General features: G+C 62.9%; 1 protein-coding gene across 1 annotated transcript in view; it reads right to left on the reverse strand.

Moving 5' to 3' along the window:
• Positions 1-21,934, reverse strand: part of LOC119090940 (RNA binding protein fox-1 homolog 2) — a gene marked incomplete at its 3' end in the record, with an annotated part of 48,889 nt that extends 26,955 nt beyond the window's left edge. The window contains exon 1 of the mRNA XM_037213667.1: positions 21,569-21,934. Within this exon, the coding sequence (XP_037069562.1) occupies positions 21,569-21,667 (99 nt within the window). The remainder of the gene's footprint in view (positions 1-21,568) is intronic.
• Positions 21,935-22,191: the final 257 nt, after the last annotated feature.

The raw sequence follows: 22,191 nt of genomic DNA on the forward strand, positions 1-22,191 counted from the left end.
GGGGAACAAACACAAGACATTACAACGCCAATGTCTTACGACAGCGCGGCTGTTATCTATGAAAAAACACCGCCATTTTCGAAAAGGGTAACCATCCGTCAGAGCGGATGTGAAGCGAGCTCAGTTTGGTTCAAGGAGACGAGTGCTGCCCACATAATCGGGAGCTTCATCCTGATCGGGTGAACAGGACGATATGCTGAAAGCCGCTGAAGCGGAGAAATCCCTCGTCATTTATGGAGAGCCATTTGTCATTCCAGTCGATCGGTGGCCCGCAAGGTTCCCTTCGGCGCGGCGCACAAACATCCAGCTAGACCATTCCTGAAGGGCCTGCTTCGTCCCGCGAACCTCCGGGATTCACGCCGTTTGGGCTGTAAGTCGCTTACATGTCACAAAGCTGCGCATCACCAGCCACAAGCCGGCTGTCTGCTCAGCCAGGGGTGGAGACAGCACACGGGCCATCCGTTTCCGGTGTGGTGCCGGCGTTCGGCGCGGGCCGCGCGCCCACGCCTCCCCGGGGGCGGCGGCGCGCCAGTCCGGCTCCAGGACGCCCCCCCCCCCCCTTCCCGCCCCGCCCCGACCGTACAAACAAACACGGCCGGGATGACATCTGCAGACCGGGGCGCCGGCAGTCCGCCGCTGCGCAACAGCTGACGGCCGGCCGGCGACGGCCTCCCGGCGAACGACGACCCTCGCCGCCGCCGCCGCCGCCGCCGCCGCCGCGCACAAAAACCACACCAAATTGACAAAATTGGACGATTGGAGGCGGCGCCAGCACAAGGAGAGCGCAGCGCCGGACGTCCGGCCACAGCGGGCTGGATGCATGGGTAGCCCGATGGAACCCTGCCTTGAGTCCGGACTCTCGGGCGGCGGACCATTCCGGACGGTGGCGAGGCCGTGCAGCGCCGCAGCCAGACGGCCAAGGTCACCTCCACGCGACTTCTCCGCGTTGTTTTTGTGTCATGAAGGGCAGGGCCCGTCCGAGCTGGGTAATTCGCGTCGAACCAAAACGACTGGGCACTGTCGCCGCACGACATGTCGGCTGAGGGTGCCGAGAATCTTGAGAGCTGCTTGGCGGTCCGGCGCTGCGGGCATTGGCTGGGAAATTGCCGGTGAAATACGCCAGGAACTGTTGGCTGGGTGTCTCGAAGCCGGCGTAAAGGCGAAGCAGCACCGAGCGTTCGACTCCCGATGTCGAGCTCAGCTCAGACATCAGACATACTGGGCAAAGTTGGGCGCGTGAGCTCTTCCACACCGCAAACTCAACAAACAGGAGCTCGAACTTCAGCTTCAGCGGCTTGCTCAACACTCCAAGTCCAAGGTTGCGAGCGGCAACCAGTACTGTTCAAGCAGGACTTCGGCGCGGGTTGGTCTCTCTTACGCATCTACAAAATGTTGCACGGGTGGCGCTTCGTATGGGGTAGGTGCGGTGAGATCCACGCACTGTTGGAAGTTGGAGCAGAAAATTCGCACTAACCTCATGATGCGCCTGTCATTCAACCTGAACGATGTCCTCTGCGACGGTCTCACTATTAACAGTTTTACAACATACTGCAGAGCATAAACCGCAAGAAACGCAGAAGTATATCACTATATATTTGCATCCCACCAGATTTGTCTACCGTTCCCTACTAAACAACCAGTGCCAAGAAATTATCGCAAGTACCACCCCTGCGCACAAGTCACGTTCTAAATTCGAATATACACCTGCTTTTAATGGCCATGGCTGCTTTTGGTTCAAAGATGTCTGAGGATGTCATAAGAAACAAATGACACGCGCACCTATAAATTGGCGCGGAGTCTCCCTGGTAATGATATTCCACACCGACTTCTTGAGTCAATTTTTTATACCGACTTCTCGGGTCTGCCAAACGAACGATCCATAAGTCAGTCCATGTCTCCAAAGGAACATCCAGAGGTCACGCCAGTCGAAGAAGATTCTCCGACGATCAGGTCGGAGGTCGACTGTGTCGTGAGCGCGCCGACCGGACCCTTCAAAGACAATGGCCAACTGCAGCCATTCAGCTGCTCCCGGCCGTCCATTGTACGGAGGGCAGGGGCAACGCCGGCGTCGGGTCTTCAGCAGCGACGCCTACAGCTGTGCAGTGTGTCTGCCTGGTTTGGCCGGACATCGCGTGCTGGGATATGCCCGCGCATTAGCATGATCGCCGCCCTACCAAGGTCTGCTTTGGCCAGCCAGCATTGCAATCCGAAAACAGTGCAACGACGACCGTTACGTTACGTTCCGACCGACAGAATTGGCTCTCTACGTCGTCGCTGAAGTCTGTCATGGCACTGCACCACGAAAAAAGTTCACGGCCGAGAACCGAACCAAGGCCCATCCACGTAACTCCAAACAAGCACCCCAGCGTCTCACTGCCACGTCTCTGACAGCAGCACGAGGGGGAGGGGAGGGGGGGGGGGGGGTGGCGCCCACACGTCGTGCCTCTTGCACACCGGCCGGCGGCTTCCGGTGCAGGCAGCGCAGCCGGCCCAGCAATCGATGGCCGCCGCTAACTCGGCCCATCGCCGTCTAATCAATGCCGGCGGCGCGGAGCACGTGGCCGGCCTGGTCCATTCGTCACCGGCGCCATCCTATCGACCGGCCCGTGGGGGCCGCAGGGACACCGCACGACGGCCGACGGGGCGGGCTGACCACCGCACGAGCGGCCCGTGGGGGGGGGGCAGGCCAGGCCGCTGTCCATGCGGTTGCTCCTCACGTCCGGGGAGGAGGCGCCGCGCCGACCGGCCGGCAGACGCGAGTGCGGTCGGCTGTCGCTGGATGGCATGGCGCCGCTGACGGGGGCAGAGTGGGCGGCCGGGGTCGGAGTGGACGACGGACACTGACGGGGGGGGGGGGGGGGGGTCTCAGGCTCGGCACGGCAGCCATCGGACGGGGGTTGGAGCGCCCTGGACTGTTCTCCCAGAGTACTTAACCAGGCGGCGGTGCAGTCCGGCAGCAGGGCATCGGAACGTACCTGGAAACGGGAAGCACATTGTTAAGTGAGCTTCATGCCTCATTCAGCACGGCTACGAAGCAGCGCTCAAAGTCCGCGCTCCAAGCTACGAGTCCAATGCATCAGACATGAGGGCATTGGAACTTGGTGAAGTCACGAAAATTCATGAGGTTCCGTACCTATCGGACACCGATTTCCAGAAGTGGTTTAAGCCGAAACGCTAAATTTATAGACCTGAGGCCGGCCAAAGAGGAACGTTATAAGATTCGCTGGTAGGAGAAGGAAGGGAGGTAAAGGCCACATTTCCCCAAATCACACACGACGTTGCTATTTTTTCCGTGTTTTTTTTCAGCGTTTTCCTCGCGGTTTTGGACTGACGCTGCTGGGATCAAGACCACCGCTGCGAGAAGCTTCCCAAGCGTAACAAGGCCGCATCCATGTAGGCGTTGAAGAACAGATCGAGGTCCACCACGGGGACACAAGCCGGTGAAAACCTCAATCACTGCGACCAAGAGCACAACGACGTGAATTCGTTCTGGAGACACTGACAGCTTCGGCAGCACACTCAACGGCAAAACAAAGGAGAGCAGACAAAGTTGGCCACACATGTCATTTTAACAACCGAAATATGTCAACGTTTCTGCCCTGGCGCCAGCGCGAGCGTTGGAAAGCCCGCCAGGGGACGATCCAGTTCGTTCCAGAACTTTCCGCTCGGCGGCACCGGCAGAGGGCGCAGCAATCGTCGGTGTCCACGTGATTGATGTGCGGCCGGTGGCCTCTTTCCGGCGCCTTTCCGTTCGGCGCGCGTGGGAAAACATCGCGGCCCTTTCCGGGCCGACGCACACTGGATTGGCTCCCGACAAAAAGCGGCCAGACGCTGGCGTGCCGCAGCCGTTTTACTCGGGGCTTCGCGTTCCGCTGGGTGCACATTGTTGTGTACGCCGAGCATTGGTAGCCAAAGCATCCCTAGTCCAGCCGAAAGCAACGCAGCACGGACACTTTCCAAAAACGTCCGACTGATGTTTTGGAGAGCCTCTTCGAAAACAGAAACAGCTGGATGGTGGACAAGCCACTAAGCATGGAGTCAGACATGACTAGAGCTGCATTTCCGACAGAATGGGGGTTCAGAAGACCGTCAACATTCCCCATCCGGTCACCCACATCTCATACGGTTTTTGCCAGCTACATAATCGTAGCTACCGTGCATCAACAAGTTTACCGCGAGTTGGTAGCATATGAATCATTGCAAACGAATGTAGGGTACAATTATGCAATATTAAGCAAATTTTTATGTAAATATTCAAATATCAAGTCCGAAAAACACTCTGCCCGGACTTTGGTGGTATTCCAAAGAAGCTGAGATGTGAACTCGGTATCGCATAGCTTCGTTTTGGGGGCACCAGCCGGGCTTCACTGTCACCAAGCTGGATCAAGCGCAAACCACGTGACTTGCTTCGCAGAGATCGCAGCTATCAGGCTGATGGCGACGATAAAACCTGCACGTGTCCAACTTGGTCAAGTTACGAGCTTTGCGTGGCTGCTATGATGTGACGAGCTGCCTGAGCAGGAACATCGCCGCCGCCAGGCAGTAGCGGGATGTATCGCTGAATGCATGGTCGGAGCGCGGCCACCTTTGTCGGTCTCAGCGTCCATCCAGCACTGTTCGATCGCGCGGCAGCACATCAGGGAAGAGTGGAGTGCCTCCGCGACTGCTGAAGCACGACCGGCGCTAACGGAACGGTCGATGTCCCCGCCGCGACGACGCCGCCCTGGCCGCTTGACAGCGAGTGTTCACATGGACAGGAACGCACGGCGAGTGCTCATACGAAGCGGAACACACGCGAGCGATCGCACGAACCGGAACACATCGCGGGTGTTCGCACGAACCGGAACACATCGCGGGTGTTCGCACGAACCGAAACACATCGCGGGTGTGACACGAATCAGAGCTCCCAGTAAGGCGTTTAGATGAGCAGAACACCGCGAGTTTCACACATGCTTGAACACAACACGGGTGTTCACATGTGCCGGAATAAGCAGAAACCATCCACATGGCTCGAATTACTGGAGCCGACGCCGACCCTAGCCGAATCCGAAGTCAAGCGCATGACGCCGGGTTAATCCAACTGAACCTCGACTGAGCCCGCGAGCCCAGGCCGACGGTGCCGATCCAGCCCGGCATCCGAGCCGACGAACCCGAACCGATGGACCCAAACCGACCCGCCCAGGGTAATGAAGCGGCAATGCGGTGGCCGGCGGCATAACTAATGCCTTTGTTTGTGGCCATATCCGGCCCGTGGGCGCTCGCCGTGAATCCCCCTCCCCATCCCCCAAACTACCGGCGCAGACAGGTGACCGGCAAAGCGTTTAAGGGGCCGCCAGGGTGGGGCAGCCGGCGGACAGCCTCCTCCGAACACACCGCCGGAAGGACGAGGGGAGGGGAAGGACGCTATGGTAATGGCCAAGCAATCAGCTGGTGGCTGAAGGGAACCTCAGACCCACGTTTTCCATCTGGCGCCATATGTTACGTCCGAATCGGACGTCGCTGGGGGGAGGGGGAGGGGGGGAGGCGCTCACCGTCACGCCGAGAACACCGCCCCTCGTGAGAGGGAGGGGGCGCGACCGCCGCCATTTCGATCGCCGTGTCGCCTGCCATCGGGGGCAGACGACAGGGGCAGGGGCGTCTGCCCGGCTGGAGCCAATGTTTTCTGACGACACGTCCACCCTAAGTTGCAAAATGGCCACGCAGTCGACGCGCTCCTAACCGCCGCCGGCTCGCTAACCCAACCGACCCCAAGCCGGCCGCGCCGCCGCAGCCCTCCCCCGCTCCGCCTCGCAGTCCGCTCTCGGCGGCCCCGGCGACGGCGGCGGCGCGGCCGACGACGGCTATGGATTTTTGGTGGGCCCGGCCGGTGGCCAGGTGGCGGTGCCTGCCCGCCTGTCCAGCCGGGCGGGCGGCGCGTGCACGGCAGCCGCGTTCGATCGGGCCCGGTCGGCCGGTGTCGGCCCACGGCCCGACCGCCGCTGACCAGGTCCACCGGCAGTCGATACAGGTCCTGGGAGCGCGCCGCCGGGGGCCACGGGCCCGGGACCTGGCTACAGAATGTGAGGCCGGCGGCTGTGGCCTCAGATCGCAACAGAATATCGACGGCTGAGGCATCGACGCAAACACGCAACCTTAAGGTCATCTAATAAAAAATTCAGTTCAGCATGGGTAATCGGGGAAGTATATACATCCCAGCCCAAACCAGGCTTGTGCGGTTAAGATGAGCACAAATCTGCAATGTAGCCAAACTTTTCCTGGGAGAACCCACTCCACGGCAAAGGGAGTTACCAGACCCTCCAGGAGGGCCATATGCCAGGCAGCAAGTTCGGCAGACAGCGGGTCCCCGACGACCCCAGCGAGAGACGTGACTCGTGCCATCTGGGGCCTCCCAGCTCCCGGTTTAGCCCTCAACGCCAGCCGGGCTCCTGGCATAGCTCTCGATCCCATCCCAGCTGCAGCCGCTCAGTGGGCGCGAGAATGAAGCGGTGACGAGAGCCGGCGCGCGCGACGCCGTTCCGCTCCACTGCACATCCTGCCGGCCCGCCTCACGAGCCGATCAAATACAAATAGGCCGCTGTTCATTCACATATCAGCTTGAGGGCCATATACAAGATTCAGATCAGTTCTCTTCGTTAACGGTATCGAAAACAACATGCGAAAGACAGCTGGTCTGTTTCCGGTTCCGCAAATTCCCGCCGTCCAATACGCCAGCGTGTTAGATGCCCTTTGGCTGCAAGACATTCTGTCCAGCAGCGGTTCTCTGGCCTGGCCAGGACCCTGTAGGCACGTGCGAGCCCGGCCCCGGCCCGTTCCTGCCCTCCTCTCGCGACGGCCACGTTCGCTCCTCGTTCCGCGAACAATGGCGCCTGTAACTGGCGAGAAACAGTTCCCCGTATGTCACGTGCGATGCTTTGGAATGTGCACACAGTCTGATCAATAAACATGCCGGTTGGTGTCCAAAGCGCATATATCTTACGTCAGGCTTCAGGCATGCCCTATGGCACAAGTATGACCACGTTGGTGTCAGGGCATCCTTTGCCTTCAGCAGTCATGCCGCTAAGTGAAGCCGCCTTGGTTAGATCACCAATGCTGATTGTAGTTTTACGAGCACTGAAGGCCGAGATCTCTTGAAACGTAGAGTTTGGCTGACAACCTGCCACCAACGTCGCAAATACCAGCCACACAAAACTGGTTGATGCCAACACACGGCAAGCCCGTCCCCGACGCGCCGCGTCCGTTTTCCCACGCCGGCGGCGCGTCCCAGCCGATCCCGTGACGCGCCCCCGTCCCAGCGACCGGCGTCCGGCGCCGGGCGAGGCGGCGACGGCGACATCTGTCGTCGCCGGGCCGAACCGTCGCCGGACGGCCGGGGCGCGGCCGTGTTTTTACAGGTGGCGGCGCTCCTGCCGGCAGGTCTCCGGGACGTCTCCGTCTGGCCGGCCGCGGCTGTGCCTGGCAGATCCGGCGCTCCCGGCGCCGCTACCCGCCGGCCGCCGGGCTGACTCAGCCGCCCCGGGGCGGACGCTCTGTGACCGCGCGTCGCCGCTGAGTCACGCGCGCCATGGGCGGGCGTGTCCGAGCCGGACAGCTTCATCAAATATGGACAGCGCCGCCGCCATCAGCCCGCAGAAGTGTGCACCGGGACAGTCTAGATATCGACGCCCCGCGACCTCAAACACGTGCCGACGCTTAAGCGCCGCGTCAATTGAGACACGGTCGGGCCACTGATGCCTTGACCTGAGATCATGGCGTGACGTCGCCCGTACGAGCCGCCGGCGGATCCGCTCTGCCGAGGTCGTCCGACGGCTGCACGCGCAGGCCGACCGCGAACCAGGGCCGGGCTGCTCCCACGCCTCGTTCCAGTGCCCGGCGCCGGCACTGGCACCGGCTGGGAACGCAACCGCAGACCGGGGCCGGCCCGCGCGCCGCGACCCTGGAAGCCGCCCAGCTGGGTGCAGCCTGCCGACTGCCGCGCCGGCCGCGCCGGCCGCGCGGCAGCCAGGCTCGAACCGCCCGCCCGCAGACTGCTGCGTGGGCGGTCCGTGTGATATAGGAAAGAGGGGAGGGGGCAGCTATTGGCACAGGCACGGCGAGGCTTACTTTCCGGCAGCCGTCGGAGTAAGGCATAATTGTTGGGTTCGGCGTGGGTAGCCGCTATGCCGCTTGCTGGCGGCGCGGCCTGGTGATTACAAAAGCACGTGTTACGACTGGGTCCGGGAAACGGCTGGTCTGACGCTGTTGTGACCTTCATCACCGCTGGAGGTCGCGGCACGCTCCATCTCGAGCCGACAGCGAGCCACCGTCTCGGCCGACAGCGAGTCACCGTGTCGGCCGACAGCGAGTCACCGTGTCCGCTGACAGCGAGTCACCGCGTTGGCCGACAGCGAGCCAACGCGTCGGCCTGGCCGCTTGGGAGCCTGCAGTGGCAATGATGGTGGTAATCACCACTGGAGTTCTCCAGAGCACTGAGTGTTCGGCCGCAGCGCCGACCGGCGAGAGCCGAGGCATCCGTCAGCAGGGAGATGTTCTGCACGAGGGAGAGCCTGCCGCGGGCACCCTGTTCTGGACGGCCGGCCGGTCACCGCTGCCAGGACGGACGCGGCCCTCTGTATACGCCCGGGCCCGTCGTCACGTTGCCAACACGTACACAGAACGGACTGCGGCGCGATAAACACAGCCGTGCCCGGCCGCCGCGGGCGCCGGCAGAGCTGCGCCGCCACTTGGCCGAGAATAGACCCCGGCGTAAACCAGGAGTCGTGAGCACGGCCGCACCTCGGCACCGGCACGCCGGGCGCGAGTGCACGAGACGTGCGCGGGAGCCGGTCGGCGGCAGCGCGCTTCCGGACGCGCTGACCTTCGTGTCGTCGGGACTTTACGACGCGCTCAGCTGCTGGGGATATACGGCATCGCCTGTCCCTCGCCTTGGCCAGAAGGGCGAGCACCGCGGGGAATTGAACCCCGCACCTCGGGTCTCCCAAGCGCGCTGTAGTTAACGCGCTGACCTTCAAAGAAGAGATTTTGCCCATGTTCAGTGGCTCCAGAATTCTCCCGTCCAACCCGTCTGTAGTTCATGCCTAAAACATGCCGGGTGTGATGTCCCACCTTGCAGTCGCATGCATCATCTGCGCTTTGGAAGACCGCTCCAACGTTGCTATGCACGGATTGTTACGGATCGCTTGCTTAAGATGGCTGTGCCTACGGAGTTGCAAGCTGGCGACATGATGAACCACAAGTAGCGGGATCCGTGAGTACGTCTTGGCATTTGAGAAGTAACGCGGGAGGCGTCCCGCCGTTGGCCCTTCTGTGAAAGGAGCGTGCCCGACTGAATAGAGCACGTGGTTTTATGGGCACTCTGGAAAAACCACCTCCCACAACACGCCGCGAAAGACCAGATCCAGATGTGTAAAAGAAATACGGATCTCAGGGAACGAACCATTTGTGAACATCTCGGGAAACAGACCACTGACTTGCAAATCAGCGATACAAAAGTAAGGCGGCGGGACCCGCGCGACCGCGCGAACTTCGCCCGTAGTGGGTCAACACACACCAGCCGAGCCAACATCTCTCTGTACAGCTCTTCTAAAGACCGCCCGCTCGGACACGAGCCAGAGCCGCCCTACCGGAAGGTGACCTGAGACCCCGGACTGGGGAGGCCTCGCGCTGGGCAGGCCCTGGACTGGGGAGGCCCCGGATTGAGAGAGGTTCCGGACTGGGGAGGCCCCGGATTGGGAGACCACGGTGTCGGATCAGCATCCGGTACCAGTGCTCATCGGCAGAACCGGGCGCGCCCCGCAGCATCACAATGGTGCCGGTTCGATCCGGCTGTCCGCCAATCACGGCGCACCTGCAGTGTGTACTCCGATAATGAGCAGCCCGACGGCGACGGCGCGCGCGTGCGGCGCTGATGGATCTGCGCGCGGCCCGTGCCGCCCGGTCATTGTGTCCTGGGTGACCGACGGCCAGCCGACGCTCACAAAACAACGGCACGCGGCGGCAACAAAGGCGGCCCGCCGCCACCCACCGCCGGCAAAACACCACAGTGCCGAACTGGCCACGCCAGAACGCAATCCCGCCGCGGCGCCTGGGGAGCCGGGCAGACGCTAATGGCGCGCCCGAGTGGACGCCGCCGCCAGCTCAGCGCAAATAGTCATGCGACGTGGCGCGCGGTCGGCCCGGGCCGGGGTCAGCCGAGCGCGCGCCACGAGCGTCGTCATTTGCCCGGCGTCGGGCGCATTAGTGGCGCAGGGCGGCGTCGCTCCCTGGGGCGTGTCGGACACGGCGGCCGGTCGGCCGGCGGTCCCGGCGGGCCGGTGCGAGCCGCCGGCCGCTGGCGCTGGCGCCGGCGCCGCGGCGCCGCAGCTCCTGGCCAGTACCCACTCCCCGCTGGGTAGGGAGCCCAGGGGTCACCGCCGCCGGCGTCGGCCGGCCTGCCCCAATGACGGCCGGTGGTCACGTGGTGCCAGTCATGACTCAGCTGGCTAATCAGCTGACAGCGAATGGCGGCTGAGTCGAGAGGCATGGCGACGACTGACGCCTGCTGATTTGACTTCTGTGCGCCTGTGGGCACTGCATGGTTAAAATGCTTTAAATTGTTTAGTTGATTGTCCTCGACTTATTCATTCCCCAGCAGTGATTGTCCTCGACTTATTCATTCCCCAGCAGTGTCGTCCAGCTGTGTCACGGGATCCCAGACACGGGCGGAGGGGCAGGACAGTTATTCATTCCCCAGCAGTGTCGTCCAGCTGTGTCACGGGATCCCAGACACGGGCGGAGGGGCAGGAGAGTTATTCGTTCTCCAGCTCAGTGTCGTCCAGCTGTGTCACGGGATCCCAGACACGGGCGGAGGGGCAGGACAGTTATTCATTCCCCAGCAGTGTCGCCCAGCTGTGTCACGGGATCCCAGACACGGGCGGAGGGGCAGGACAGTTCGTGACAAACTTCACGAAATTCACGTGCGACCTACAGACTTAAGTGTCCTCAAAAGCTCGCGGTCTCCCCTCATACCCACACTTGTCGTTTGTGACGGAGCTCATGACCTTATCCAACACGAAACACGGCCGCCGCTCCCCCCCCCCCCCCCCCATTCGCCCAACGATCCGAGCTCGCAAGCACGCCACGGACCGTGACGTCAGAGCACAGGGTTCATCTGCGGGGCACCCTCCGAGCGGGCGGGCGTGGCGGAATGCAGCCGGGAGCCGATTGTTCCCCATGTTCGCCGCGTCGGGCTATATCCAGCTGAAGGCGCGGTCATAAGGCGTCAGGTGGGACCCCGTCACTGGCCCGTGCTGTGGCGTCGGACCCGCCATCGCCAGACGGTCCTTGGGATCTCTACATCATTGCATGCTCAAGATCGCGACAGGGTATCACGATAAAGATGATGTATATATCATGATTAAAATGATGGAGATGACGGAGATTATACCAAAAAGTGTGGAGTGAGCCGCCTCACCCGTTCCGCGAAACGCGCGGGCGCAGTGCATAGCATTTCACAGCAGCCTACTTTCACAGGCGGTTTCACGACAAATGCGGCCGCCCGCCGGCTGTGACTACGCATGGCAGCCGGCTAACGGTGCGGCAGCCCAGCGGACGGCTCGCGGCGACCGTCAACACGACCCCGCCGCGCTCCGCCTCGAGCCGCGCGCGCCGGTCCACAGGAAGCGCCCCAGGTCAGCGCGCTGATAGCCGCTGCGGCAGGCGGCGGCACCGGCCGGCCCGCAGGCCGACCCCAGGCCGACCACGCGGAGCCCGGAGGAGCCAGCTCCCTCACCTGGGACGGGGGCAGCACGCCCACCGGGTAGTACGGCATCGCCGCTCCCGGGAACATGCCGGGCGCCCACATGACGAGCGGCGGCGGCGGTGGCGGCGGTGGCGGCGGCGGCGGGCGGCGCGTGCGGCGGCGGCGGCCGCTGCGGCTGCTGCTGCGCTGCGGCCCGACGCTGGCCGGCGCGGGGGCCGTGGCGCCGCGCTCCGCCGCGCCCTCTAAGTGGAAGCGGCCGTCACAGGCGGGCGCGAACGTGGCCGCGTTCCCCGCCAGGCCGCCGGCGCGCGATGGACGCGCCGCTGTTGACGCGCGGCCGCCGCATCCGGCGCGCGGCGCCATTGCGCATGCGCGGCGCGTCGCGGTCGACGCCGGCGCCGATGAGCGGCGGTACGGCGTCTGGCAGGCACGCCGCTGCCGCCGGCCGGCGGTGGGGACGAGCGGTAGCGCGGGGACCCCGTGCCGGAGGCTGTACCGGCCGGGGACGGCGGGCGATCAATGCTGGGAGCGTCGCGGCCGTCGCCTCCGACGCAGGCCGCGTGGGAGGCGACCGGTGCTCCATTGTTCGGCTCGGCGCGCCGGCAGCATGTCGGTGGGTCCCCTGAGAGGCCAGAGATAACGAACGCTTCGCTCGGCGGGCGCGCCGTCCCGGTATGCTTGTTCGCCAGCGACGGCTCCCACTAACGGCGGGCGACACTCGGATGCGGGCACCACCAGGGGCACGGCGGGTTTTCCCATGCTGCACCGCACAGCTCGCGCGCTTCCAGGTCCCCTACTCGTCACCCGACATGCGCCGGAAGGGAGAAGAGGGGGTGGCCCGCCCCGCCCGGCCGCCCGAGCCTCCCAGCCGTGCGGCTCCGCACCGACATATCCCAGGCGCCGCGTCTGGACCTTGGACGCCAGGGAACGCCCGGGGTCGCCACTCGCGCGCGATGACGCACGTCCACTGCCGTCGCAGCCCGCTCCTTCATTTCCGGCGTCACACAACGTCGCTAGAGAGACAGCTCCCCTGCAGACGCCATTCTCGCGCCGCCCCTGGCTGGCGGCACGCGCGCCCCATCCGGCCGTGCATGTGAGCCGGCGGCAGGGCGGCGCGCCCCGCACTGGACTGTGCTCCGGCCGTGATGACGCAGCGCCCGTCGAGCTGCAGGCCGCCGTCGCACCGGGCGCACTCACTGCACCCCAATTATCACTGGTGGCGACAGCTCTGCAGCTAGGCGGTGCAGGCACGGACCGGGCTCACGGCCGGGGCGACCAGCACGAGCCGGGGGCTGGCTCATGGTCGGCGTAAGGATCCAGCAACGGTCAGGGTCCAGCGTGGTGCTCTGCCGAAAGAACCAGCGGGAGCAAAGGTCCAGCCCGGCATGCATCTGGGGACCTTATTGGAACCATCATCCAACGTCGCATTACGCCGCGGAATCCGAACCAATATCTGGACTGGGATAATATCAAAAGAACCAGCAAGAAAATAATCTTGCTAGGCCTTCATGTCAACTTTGCATTTTCACGTCCAGCAAGCTGTTCCTTACAGAAGACAAATGAATGCAAACTTCGCATATCAATCTTTTGAAAAAGCTGTCCCAGCTTTCATTATTGTCCGCAACCCTGCTCAATGAGATCTTGATGATAGCTGCCGAGTTTTGCATGACTGAACATAGGCAATGCGTTCCTGTGACTTTGACCATTTTCAACATACGTGAAATAGAGCGTCTATGGTTTCACCATCCACTTTCGGCACTTGCAACCTTAGCTCTGCCTCAAGCCAGGCTAACGGAATGCCTCCCAACGCGGGAAATAGCTACCTCCACTACATCACTACTCTCAGATGGACCAACATCACCCCTGCTGTCATACACATGCTGGATAACCCGATAAGGAGGGCCACAAAAGCTTGTGTGCCAAGCGCGTTTCTAAGTCGATACTCTCACCGCATCACTGTGTGGAAGTAACGGTCCTATTTTTAAAGGTTTTGCTCCGAAACTGTCATGAGTCGTCCCTGTCATGTGTTGCCAAGTTAGTTAGATAATCGCTCTCCGTCAGTCGATGGACCGTTGCGGCACAAAACACATTACATGCTGAGATGTAAATAAGGGATGGGGGAGGGAGGGCAACGTAACATCGACCTACTCGAAGAACAAAATGCTTCAATCTAAAACCGACAAGTTGAGGACACTTGTATGTCACTCCACTACCTACGCGTCAGCGAACTTCAACAGTCCAGAGCTAAGCCATTCGTCTATCTGCGCGTCTATGAACCCCCACGTCCCTCAGCTGGCCATCGTTCCCTGGCGTCACGACCGCACACGCGTGTGCGCATCGGACATGCAGCACCCCACGCTTGCTCGGCTGGGCCTGGATCTCTCGACCGTGAGCTCGGTGATGAAGCACGCCCGACTAACCAGCACGACAATGCGGGCTCGACCCTTATGACCAGCTGTGCTTCAGTAAGCAGGCCGAGACAAACACCTCGCGGTCGAACCATCGCCGTCCGCATAGTCACAGTCCCATATCACCGTCCGCATAGTCGCAGTCCCATATCGCCGTCCGCACAGTCCCGGCCCCATATAACCGTCCGCATAGTCCCGGCCCCACATCAACGTCCGCATCGCCCCGGGCCCATACCACCGTCCGCTTATCACAATCCCATATCGCCGTCCGCATAGTCCCGGCCCACATCACCGTCCGCATAGTCCCGGCCCCATATAAACGTCCCCATAGCCCCGGCGCCATATCAACGTCCGCATAGTCCCGGCCCCACACCATCGTCCGCATAGTCACAACCCCATATCGCCTTCCGCATAGTCCCGGTCCCATATCATCGTCCGCATACTCACAATCCCATATCACCTTCCGCATAGTCCCGGCCCCATATCACCGTCCACATAGTTACAGCCCTTACCACCGTCCGCACAGTCACAACCCCATAACACCGTCCGCATAGTCGCAGTCCCATATCACCGTCCGCATAGTCCCAGTCCCATATCGCCGTCCGCACAGTCGCAGTCCCATGGCAGCACCACACGGCCGGACGACGCTTTCGAACACACACTGCTGCAACGGAACCGAAGCCAAGTTTTAAAAACGGCGCCCTCCTTGGTGCTCCTGATTTTCGCCGCTGGCCTTTGATTTTCTCCGTTCGCCCGCGACGCGGCCGGCGCGCGCGGAGAGACCCCATAGCGGGCCTGGTGGAGAAGAGCGGACGCCGGGAGCAGCAACAGCTCGGCAGGCCAGTCCATTCAATCGCCGTCCTCCATGCGGCGGGCCAGGCGCCAATTGAATCACGCCGTACTAATGGGATTGGATGCGAACCAAACCACCCGCTGCCACCGGGCCACCGGATGCGAGGGAGGTTTTTTACCGGCCTCGCGCCTGGTTCGCCGGAGCCTCGAGTGTGCATTGGACGCAGTCTCAGGAGGCGGTCTGCGGCAAGGTCTTCGCATTCGGAAGAGCGCCATCCGTGATCCTAATTTGTGAAGCACTGTCCGCGCTCCTACAACAGCACTTTTGTCATTAACCATCGATGTTCCCTCTGCGGTGTTCTCGGGACGCCAGCACATCACTCCCGGTCCTCTTCCCCACCGCGCCGAACGTGCCCGGCGCAGCGGCGAGGCGAGGCGAACGAGCGGTCCGCGCTGGCCGTCGCGGCCGACGGCACCGGAGATAAAGCACCGGCCCCGCCCCGGCCGCCGGCTGGGCCACCCCCGAAATCAATACGGGGCAGCGCAGCGGGCCGGCGACGGAGAGCCGGCAGCGACGGAGGATCGGCGGCGGCGGAGGACCGGCAACGACGGTGGACCGGCAGCGACGGAGGACCGGCAGCGACGGAGGACCGGCGGCGGCGGAGGATCGGCGGCGACGGAGGACCGGCGGCGACGGAGGACCGGCGGCGACGGAGGATCGGCGGCGACGGAGGATCGGCGGCGATGGTGGACCGGCAGCGACGGAGGGTCGGCGGCGGCGGAGGACCGGCGGCGACGGAGGATCGGCGACGACGGAGGATCGGCGGCGACGGAGGACCGGCAGCGACGGAGGGTCGGCGGCGGCGGAGGACCGGCGGCGACGGAAGACCGGCAGCAGCGGAGAACCGGCGGCGGCGGCGGCGGACCGCCAGCGGAGCGCGCGGCTCGTCGGCGCCGGCAGCAGGTGTGTCGCCAGACGCCGGGACAGCCGGACCGTGGCCGAGCGCAGGTGATACCCCCTCCCCTCCCCTCCGCCCCCCCCCCCCCCCGGACACGACTCGACCGGCCGCGGCGATGGCAGCCCAAGGCCCAACTGCCGTGCCGCGCTACAGACCGCAGGCAGGTCTGAGCACCACACGTGCATCACCGTCCCGCCGCAAGGTACCGTGCCGCGCTACAGACCGCGGGCAGGTCTGAGCATCACACGTGCATCACCGTCCCGCCGCAAGGTACTGCCGCGCCGACCGAGAGCGGGCCAGCCTGCCTGTCCTAAAACAGCGCGGCAACTACGTTGGCAGCGCCGACGAGACTGGACACGGGGAACACGGCAGCGCGCTCCATTGATGCCGTGGACTTGCGTCACTAAGTAACGAGGGCTTCATAAGTGTCATAACGCGACGCACACGTTATACAATACATAAATGACGCCAACTAAGTCGCGTCATTCCTAATACATGGATTAGCTGGCCGCTGGATGGAGCTCTGGTCGCCGCGACTCCGCCAAATGATGTAGCGCAAGGCGCATGTTATATGGCTGAAGATAATGGCTTCACTCCTGGCAGACTCAATCAAGCGTCGGGAAGGCCCGCCATTTTTAAAGCCATTGTGAACGAATTCGGAGCTCCACTTGGGATGAGTTCGTACCAATGGAGCGAAATCTACATCCGACCTGACTGGAACGAAATCAACTCTTGATTCTAACGGAGCAGAATCAGCTCCTGCTTTCACTGAAGTGAATCGTCGTCCGTCCCCCACCCTCCCCCTTCTCCCCCAAAACGCCGATAACCATCGTTTTCACGCGAGCTGAGCCCAGAACCCAACCTCACTTCCATTGAAGCGGCACCAGCGCTCGATTCCACTGCAGCAAATCAACGCTGGACTCAACCGAAGAAAACTAACGCTGAATTCTACTGCAGCATATCAAAATAGGATTCTACTGAAGCAAATCAACGCTGGACTCCACTGCACCACAAATCGGCATGTATCCTAGTGAAGCGGTGCCGACCGCAGGCAGGCCAGCCGGCTGCGGCACCGTCACAGCCCCGCCGGCCGGGCGTGGCGGCGCCGACAGCGGCCCGGCAGCGCCCACACGACCGGCCGGTCGGCACGCACAGGGCGCGGCCGGCCCCTGCCGCCGCCCGCACGGAGACGACGCGGCCCGCCGCCGGGTCAGGCACCGCCGGCGGCCGCGACCGCACGCCGCCGGACGAGACGCGCGTGCACGCACGGTGGCCGCTCCTGTCTGCGTATGCCGCTGGGGGCAGCGGACCCTGACGATGCCGCAGCTCGTGCCGCTCCACAACAAAGGGGAGGCAGGTTCGAAACTTGCTGTTAGCTGCGCTTCGATCCCCCGCTACAGGCGGCGTGACATGCAGACACCATGGCCGAATCAGTGATCAGTGCTGTAAAACACGGCCAGCACGAGGCGGAGGGAGCGGCTCGCGGCACGTCAGGGAGCGGGGTCAGAGAGCAACCCGGCTGGGAGGCGACGGAGCTGCTCCTCGCAGACGCCGAATGCCGCAGCATTTTCCGACCTGGCTGGGAGGCGACGGAGCTGCTCCTCGCAGACGCCGAAGGCTGCAGTATTTTCCGACCCGGCTGGGAGGCGACGGAGCTGCTCCTCGCAGACGCCGAAGGCTGCAGTATTTTCCGACCCGGCTGGGAGGCGACGGAGCTGCTCCTCGCAGACGCCGAAGGCTGCAGTATTTTCGACAATAGCCCCGGCCGACGTTTCCCAGGCGGCGAACCGCCTTTCTCTACTGTGTTATCAAGGCGCCTGGTTGCATTGAGAGAGGACGAGACTTCGCCCGTACGGATTCGTGCTCGGAAAACTTTCGCACAGCTCCGGTTGAAGCCACGCCATCAGCAGCGAAGCTTACAAAAGTTCGACTAGCGCGCGGGGGGCGGGGGCGAATAAGAAAATCAACGACACCAGATACTGTTTGGGGACAGCGCAAGGCCTGTAGCAATCTTACGGTGCTAATGCTGCCATAGCGCCACCTTTCACGGCGAAGTGTAACTGCGCGCGCGCATGATCGGACCAATCACGCCGTTTCCGATCCAAAAGTTGGTTCTCTCAAATTGTTTCCCAACAGCCCCGATTTCTCGCTTGAAATGTTTGTTTTCACTACCAGCATTCATCGTACTGTTTGCTCAGCATCATGAAAACCTATGTTCGTCAAACATGCTTGCTTAGGTTTTTACCTGTTCGGTATACATTGTGACTCAAGTGATGTATCAAAAATCGTATAAGGGCTCGAACAACTTTATACGAAATCTACGATGCTTGATACTGAGTTCAAACGACTCCTGATTTTCCGCATTATCAGCTCTGATGCTGAGTGATCATTCTAACCGCTAGCACTACCGGAGGTGTCAACACCTAAATAGAAATGATTGCCTAATGGTTGCATGGTACGTTCGTTTATCCACCAGCTTCCGGACTCCTATTTCCTATTTGGACAGGAATGCGTTATTCCACACATTTCGCTGTAGCGAAAACCTGCCGGGTCGGGCTTCGGCGCAGAAGAAATATTTTGCTAGCCGCCGGGAACATTAAAGCCTCGCAGCATGATTTCGCCTCACATATAGCAATTTACGGGCCTTTAAAACTGACGGGCTAGGGTTATGGCCGTCATCACATCTGAAGCGACGTGGTGCCGTTCCCAGGTTTGGGTAACTTATGTTGGTGCTGGTGATTACCTTCAAAATTCGTACACTACCTTGAATGCTTATTGGACTCATATATCTCCGTAGCGTTACGTTAAGAACCCTCTTTTAGTTTTGAAGTTGCTGTTTCGGTGCACTGTCCCAATCGCCAATATGAACACTATAAACGACTTCAGTGCAATAACCATATCAACATCAACTGCCCAGTGCACTAACAATATCAGCATCGACTGCCCGGTGCATCACGCTGCTGCTGCTTCCCTGAGGAAGCGGGGCTCGCACCGGCACTGGCAAACGGCACCAGCCGCAGGACGGCGGCCGCCCAGCGTACTCACGCCAGCCCTGTTAGATCGGCATCCGGCGAGCGGAACGGCCCGCTCGGTACGTACCTGAAACAGAACGACGCCGTTAGCATCGAGTCCGCATACTTCGGACAGCTAGGGCAAGCCATGTATTTGAGAGGGTTCTAGTGTCACATCGATGTAGTGAGATGCTACATAGTGTCTTCTCCTCAGCTTCGCATGGGCAAAATTTGCCGACGACCCAAAAGGTAAGTTAGCGTAAAGAAGTTTCATAAGTATCAAAACAATGGCGGCTACAAAAAAAACAACTACAACCGAAACGGAACCGCTTCCGCACAACGCACAACGCATGCCATGCTCCATCGACCATTCAGAGTCCGTCACATGGCGCCGGTGTCTCACGCGCGCGGCCGGCCACATGGCGTGGACGTGGAGCAATACATCAGCCTGCCACAGCAAGGCTCCAACGCCGGCCGTCTACAAAACACGTCCACCGGCGCGAGCGCACGCCGCTGGGCGGCGAGGAGAGCGGCAGACGCGCCATCTGTCAGACGAGGGACGCGGTCAGCACGCGGCACTGCGTGACGTCCCGCTCCGCGGCCGGCCCCGCTCTGGGCGGCGCACGCAAACCGCCCGAGGCAATTTGGGGGCCGCCCGCGCTCACACCGGCCGCAGAGCCGCCGCTGCGCTGCGTTACTCGCGGTCGGAGCGCCGGCACTGTCAACAGCGGCCCGTCTGGTGTACCGGCGGGCGCCACGGCATCGGTCGCGGGCGGGGCCTCGCCTGCTCGCCAGCGCGCGGTCCGGCCGGTTCAGTTGCGAACTCTCCGAGTTCCGCCCCGAGGCCTCTTCGGGCCGTTTGCACTATCGCGAGCAGCGCCGCGGGGTGCTGTCCCCCCCCCCGCGCCCGGCCACCTCCACGCCTAACGCTGGGGACGTGCGGGCGGCACCCCAAGCAGGCACCCTGTCACGTGCTCGGAGTCGTGACCGTGGCGGCGGCGGCCAACGAGCATCACTAAACGTGAGCTCAAAGTTACAGTGGCAACGGATGTACCTCATGTTGGCACCACTAAATGTGGGTTCAAAGTTGAAATGGCCATGGATGCGGCTTGTGTTTCTTTCATTGACACCCCCGTGGGCAAACAGAGCGAAGGTGGTGGAATTTCTTTATTAATGAAGAGGAATGTGAGATGTGCGCTCATTTATGGAGCGACAGCGATCGCAGATGCCACTTGAGTGCGCAGAGTCATGGCGCAACAGGGATCCCAAAACACGTGGCATTGCCAGGAGACGTCTTCCACTGCTTTCTGCTACCTTAACGCAATGTGGTTGAGTGTTATGGTCCGCAAATGGGTATCCAAACAGCAACCACCGTTCTTTACAGAAACCGCTTCATTTTCGCTGCCAGCTGTCGCGCCAGTCATTGTAAGCTCACCCGGTCGAATGTGCAAGGCCCATGTGTTACTAATGATCCCTAGCTTCGCTCCGACTCTGTAACTCTACCCCCTGAAACTCGGCGCAAACACTTCCCGAAAGCGACCGGCTCCGCTAAAACCGCCTGGGACAAAGAGAACAGGGAAGAGACCTGCCCCCTTCCCCTGAACACTATCCCTCCCAGATGCCAGCACACCGGCCCAGGGGCACAATGGAAAATGACCCAAGCAACGCCGTCCCATCGACCACGCTTTCGAGACCGCGGGCACGGCCCGTGACGCCATTTCTCCGACAATGTTAACATTATAATGGCTGGTTTAGTTGGCTTCGGTGACCGGAGCTCGTGCAGTGCCGGCGGACCCCGGCGAACAACAAGGCTACGGATCCACTAACGGCGGGGAAGCCACGCTTTCACGGCTCACCAGGGCGTTGAGGAGGGGCTGAGAGGGGCCTGAGGGTGTTGATAAGGCCTGAGGGGCTTGAGAGGGGGCTGAGGCGAGAAGGGGGCTGGGGCGAGAGGGTGCTGCAGTCACCGTGCTAATCTGGAATAAACCTTATGGTGAGGGAACGCAAGCTTGCGCTTGACAAAACGCAATCATCCATTCCACGATTCCAGGGAGCCGCATATGGCCCTGCGCTTGGTGGATAGTACAGGCAGGGTGCGCGGAGGAGCACGTGGTCGGCGCTGGCCGGCGCGCGCACCAGCGCGCCGGGAGGCCGCTGACGCAAGCCAGCTGCCGCGTAATGGGGCCGCCGGCCGCCGCTGCCGGGAAATAACGAGAGCGCGGCCGGCAGCCGTCCCCGGCGCCGTCAGCACGTGCGACGGCCGGCCGGTGGCGAGCGCGGCGCCGTCTGGCGGGCCGAGGGCGAACTGCGCCGCCGACGACGCCGCGTCGCGCCGCGGCGCTGCGACGTCGCGTCCGTCGCGGCCCCTCCGTCGAGAGGGGGCGGGGAAGGGACCGGAGAGGCCGGCGGCTGACGGACGGGTTGGATGGCGGCCCAGCGACGCCACCGCGCGATCTGCCAACGGCGGCCGGCGGACGAGCCGGGCCACCGGCCGTGCGGCTCCGGCGCAGCGCTGCTCGCCGCGGTCGGCTCGGCCCGTCGCGCCGCGGCTCCACTTCAACGACACGGCAACGCTTCCGGCGGGCCCGGTGGCCGGCCTGCGGCACCACCTGGCGAGCAGCGGGGCCTGCAGGGCGCCCTCAGCCTCAGACGCCGCCTCACCTGGTACGGCAGCACGCCCGGCATCAGCTGGTAGAACTGGCTCAGCTGGCCCAGCGTGCTCGGGTCGAACGGCACCTCCTGGGCGGGCATCTCGTACATGGCTCCGCGGCGGAGCCGGCGCCGCGCACAGCACACTCCCTGCGCCGCCTCGGTGCCGACTGACCGGCCGGGACGCGGACACGGGCGCGGGCGCCGAACACGCGGCGTGCGAGCGAGACGCTGTCGCGCCGGCCGGCGGATGTGCGAGGTGGCTGGCCGCGATAGCACTCGGGCGTCCGTTGCGACAGCGGCGGCGGTGCGGCGGGCGCTGGCTTCTCTCGGCGGAGGAGCAGCGGGCGCGGCCGTCGACGACTGCGCGATGGCTCGTCGGGGGCGCGCGGGCGAGTGCCGGCGCCGGCGGCGGCCCCCGCTGGCGCCCGGCGTCGTTACGGCAGGGGCGCTGCCAGCCGCCCGGCCCGGGGCGGCGCGTGACGTCAGCGCGCGCCGTGACGTCAGCCGCCGACCGCCGCCGGCGGGGCGCGGCGAGCGGGGGCGGCCGGCCGCCAGCTTCCGCGCTTCCGCCGGCGCGCCGCCCTGTCGCCGCCCCTGGGGCAAGATGACGGGCGGCGGGAGGGCGTCGTCGG

Source organism: Pollicipes pollicipes, unplaced genomic scaffold, assembly GCF_011947565.3.
Source record: "Pollicipes pollicipes isolate AB1234 unplaced genomic scaffold, Ppol_2.1 Scaffold_3216;HRSCAF=3773_pilon_pilon_pilon, whole genome shotgun sequence".
Lineage (NCBI taxonomy): Eukaryota > Metazoa > Arthropoda > Thecostraca > Pollicipedomorpha > Pollicipedidae > Pollicipes > Pollicipes pollicipes.